Source organism: Salvia hispanica, chromosome 2 (genome assembly GCF_023119035.1).
Source record: "Salvia hispanica cultivar TCC Black 2014 chromosome 2, UniMelb_Shisp_WGS_1.0, whole genome shotgun sequence".
Taxonomy (NCBI): Eukaryota; Viridiplantae; Streptophyta; class Magnoliopsida; order Lamiales; family Lamiaceae; genus Salvia; species Salvia hispanica.
The window spans coordinates 18066257-18070710 of NC_062966.1; the positions used below are offsets into that span (position 1 = coordinate 18066257).

At 41.5% G+C, this 4454-nt stretch overlaps 1 protein-coding gene across 1 annotated transcript; it reads left to right on the top strand.

Moving 5' to 3' along the window:
• On the top strand, positions 1-4173 carry LOC125206033 (potassium transporter 6). Its single transcript, XM_048105304.1, has 9 exons — positions 1-303; positions 437-502; positions 590-1076; positions 1163-1216; positions 1839-2099; positions 2177-2229; positions 2317-2440; positions 2527-2781; positions 2870-4173. The coding sequence occupies exons 2-9, from the start codon at positions 464-466 to the stop codon at positions 3934-3936; spliced, it is 2340 nt and encodes a 779-aa protein (XP_047961261.1). The 5' UTR covers positions 1-303; positions 437-463; the 3' UTR covers positions 3937-4173.
• Positions 4174-4454: the final 281 nt, after the last annotated feature.

Below are 4454 nucleotides of genomic sequence, written 5' to 3' on the forward strand. Positions count from 1 at the left end.
TCCCAGATCACTCCTAGAAATAAACTAAACTGAAGCAAACAAAATTCAGTACTCAAACGAGCTATATCTCACTTACCACAACATAAAGAATTATACTAGTTTTTTTTTCAGTAATAAATGGAAAGTGGAAGTTTCTTTTCAGGGTCACAACAGAAATATTCCTCACACTATTTATGCTTCTCTGTTTCAATTTCCAAGTGCCTATTAATAATATTTTGTTGTTATTACATCATCACACGTTTCTGATTTCTTTTCCCTCTTTGTTCTTTCTCTCTGGAGGTTGTTGAACTGCGGCACATTTAGGTACTATCCGAATAAATTATCCATTTCTGTGCTTGTGTTGAGTATATAATTTCCTATTGTGTGAGTCAGTATGTGTTTTGGTGGGAGTTCTCTACTGGGGAGGGTGGTTTGGTTGAAATTCTTGAATTTGCAGTGGGCATGAATTTCTGAGGGCATTACCATGGATCTTGAAAGTGGGTTTTATCAGAATCATGTTAAGGTGAGTTCTTTGTCAATAAAGTTGCAATCTTTGAACAATTTGAGCATTTTTTTTAGTCATGCCCTTTATTAAATGATTGGATTGCAGAGAGAGTCTTGGAGAACTGTATTTACATTGGCGTATCAGAGTTTAGGTGTAGTGTATGGGGATTTGAGCACATCGCCATTGTATGTGTACAAGAGCACTTTTGCTGAAGATATAGAGCACACTGAGACAAATGATGAGATTTTTGGAGTTCTTTCCTTCATATTTTGGACATTGACTTTAGTCCCTCTTTTGAAGTATGTGTTCATTGTGCTGAGAGCTGATGACAATGGTGAAGGAGGCACATTTGCATTGTATTCACTCTTATGTAGGCACGCCAAAGTTAATTCGCTGCCTAGTTTTCAGTCGGCCGATGAGGATTTGTCGACTTATAAGAAGGATATAACGAGCCCTGCTCCCTCGACTGTCAGGGCGAAGATTAAGTCCACTTTGGAGAAATACGGAGTGTTGCAGAGGGTTTTGCTTCTCTTGGCTCTGCTTGGTGCTTGTATGGTGATTGGAGATGGCATATTAACTCCGGCTATTTCCGGTATTGTCTCACACCTTTTGTTGATTTAATTTAGCCTTGTGTCTTTTGGTATCTATCTGAGTAATCTTTTTGGGGTGTTGTTGCAGTTTTCTCAGCCGTTTCTGGCGTAGAACTTGCCATGGCTAAGGAGCATCATAAATGTAAGATTGTAAAATTCCTTCTTTTCCTTATATTTTAGCTGTCATGTAGTGTGTAGTATTCATGCCTTGATTGTCAAGCTGTTTATGGTTTTCATTTGGGCTTGGGAAATCATTTTTAGAATGAATTGTGATGTGTGAATAACATGTTCCGACTCTTTATGTGAAGATTCCCATTTTTATCAAAACATGGCTATTATGCTGCTGAAAGCTATAATTTACCTTTCACAACAAAAAGCATCAATCAAATCTTCCTTGATTGCTTGCTGTTATCAATCGCTGTTTCAACAAACATCCGTTGCTAAATGAATTGTTTGTCGATGGATGATTCTTTTAAGCATTTTGGCATGGGTAATATTGGAATGTGGCTGAATTTGACATCATATTTATGAGCAGTTAGAGTTTTAGCCGCAAATTTGCAGTCAAGATCTAAGAAGTTCTTCATTCTAATCTTATTGATTAAGAGTTTGATTAAGGACAGTTTGAATATTTACATGATATAGTATATCCTTTTCTGATGCAGTGATGCCTTAACTTTTCTTGTCTTCCCTCGGCATGTTTGTTCGATCTTTTCATACAATAGTGTTAACACATGCCTGCACTACTCAATCCTATAATTTTGCAGATGTAGAAGTCCCAGTTGCTTGTATCGTACTGATAGCCTTGTTTGCCCTTCAACATTATGGCACTCACAGGGTTGGATTCTTGTTTGCACCGGTGGTCCTAACATGGCTCTTGTGCATCAGTGCTATCGGTTTATATAACATTTTCTACTGGAACCCTCACGTGTATCAAGCTCTCTCTCCGTACTACATGTATAAATTTCTCAAGAAAACCCAACGAGGAGGTTGGATGTCGTTGGGTGGAATTCTACTGTGCATCACTGGTAAATACAAGTATTTGTCGCAGATATTTCGCTTTCCTTCACAAGATTTCCTTTAACACTTGATTTCAAATTTCCAGGTTCAGAAGCGATGTTTGCAGATCTTGGACACTTCTCTCAGCTGTCAATTAAGGCACATATACTGTTTTCTCTAATTTTTACACAACAATTTAGTGAAAAATGATGCCTCGTCTAACATTTAATCGTCGTGAAATGGCAGATAGCCTTCACATCCATTGTCTATCCGTCACTAGTCCTCGCGTATATGGGGCAAGCTGCTTATCTTTCCATGCACCACGAATTTCAAAGTGATTACCGTATCGGCTTTTATGTGTCCGTACCTGGTACTGCCTTTAACCGATGCTCTTTGAACGTATAGGAATGTGTATAAAAAAATTTCACCTCATGGATAATATCGTTTTTTTCTTAGAGAAATTGAGATGGCCAGTGCTGGTGATTGCTGTTATGGCAGCGGTGGTCGGAAGCCAGGCCATCATAACCGGAACCTTTTCCATCATAAAACAGTGCTCTGCTCTAGGGTGCTTTCCAAGAGTCAAAATAGTGCACACGTCGTCAAAAATGCACGGGCAGATATACATCCCGGAAATTAACTGGATTTTGATGGTTCTATGTTTGGCTGTGACAATCGGTTTTAGAGACACCAAACGGCTCGGCAATGCTTCAGGTACGACACACACTACAAGATCATGAAATGATGCCTATGTTGATCTTTTCTATTTAGTTTATTGATTTCTTATTTTCGTTTCGATCAGGTCTAGCAGTGATAACTGTCATGCTGGTGACTACGTGCTTGATGTCTCTCGTTATCGTTTTATGCTGGCACCACAACGTTATACTCGCCGTCTGCTTTGTGTTATTCTTCGGGATGATCGAAGCCTTATACTTCTCTGCTTCGCTTATAAAGTTTTTGGAAGGAGCTTGGGTGCCTATTGCCCTCTCATTGACCTTCATGATTGTGATGTGTGTGTGGCATTATGGAACGCTAAAGAAGTACGAATTCGACGTCCAAAACAAGGTCTCGGTTGACTGGCTCCTCGGCCTGGGTCCGAGCTTGGGCATTGTGCGCGTCCGTGGGATCGGCCTCATCCACACGGAACTCGTTTCTGGGATCCCAGCCATCTTCTCCCACTTCGTCACCAACCTCCCCGCCTTCCACCAGGTTCTCGTGTTCCTTTGCGTGAAATCGGTCCCCATCCCCCACGTCAAACACGAGGAGCGGTTTCTCGTTGGACACATCGGCCCGAGAGAGTATCGCATGTATAGGTGCATCGTCAGGTACGGTTACCGGGACGCCCACAAGGACGATCTGCAGTTCGAGAACGACCTCGTGTGCAGCATCGCAGAGTACATCCGAACCGGAAGCACGGGGCTCAACGGTAAAGACAAGGACGTGACGAGACAGAACGAAGACATGATAGTGGTCGGGACTCCCTCGACTCATCTGCACGGGATTCAGTTATGCGAGGACGACGGGGTGAACCCGGACGTGGCCGGCACGTCCGAGCGCAGAGAGATACAGTCGCCTCCGGCCCCGCCCATGAAGGCGAGGAAGAAGGTTAGGTTTGTGATCCCGGAGAACCCAAAGATCGACCGAGGGGCGCGGGAGGAGCTGAGGGATCTGATGGATGCTAGGGAAGCTGGCATAGCCTATATCTTGGGGCATTCATATGTGAGAGCTAAGCAAGGGTCAAGTTTTATGAAGAAGATGGTAATAAATTGTGGTTATGATTTTTTGAGAAGGAATTGTAGGTCTTCAACTCTTGCTATGAGCTCACCTCATTCTTCAACATTGGAAGTGGGAATGGTGTATCATATATGAGTCTTCTTGATTTGAGTTACTCTCAACAACATTGTGCATGTTTTCTTTTTCTTCCTTTTCTTTTGCTTTTTGTTTATTTATGTTGTAGATAGGAAGCTTTACATGTGTTGCTGAGGATGATGAGTTAAAATAGCAAAATCTATAGTAGGAGTTGATGACATTTTGTTTAGATTAGTAAGTTTACCATTATTGGGCCTACGTGTTTTGGGCTGACTATAATAAATAAATTCTTGGATACATGAAAAGAGTTAATATTAGTATTTGCATATGTCAATTTTAGAAAACTCGAAAATGACAAATCTTGTACTCGAAAATGTCATAGGACAGTTAGTGTAGCCTATTTTTTGACGTAGATTCGCACGACTATGTTACTTATAGATATCAAAATGGGGTGACAAGTGAGCAGTGTATAAAAATCTGGTTTAGACATATATAGGTGACGAGTTTATACAGGGTGCGGCCTCGGCTGGTAGTGCACGTCTGAGTTGTTGACTGAAATCAGCCCCGCAGCGAGATTC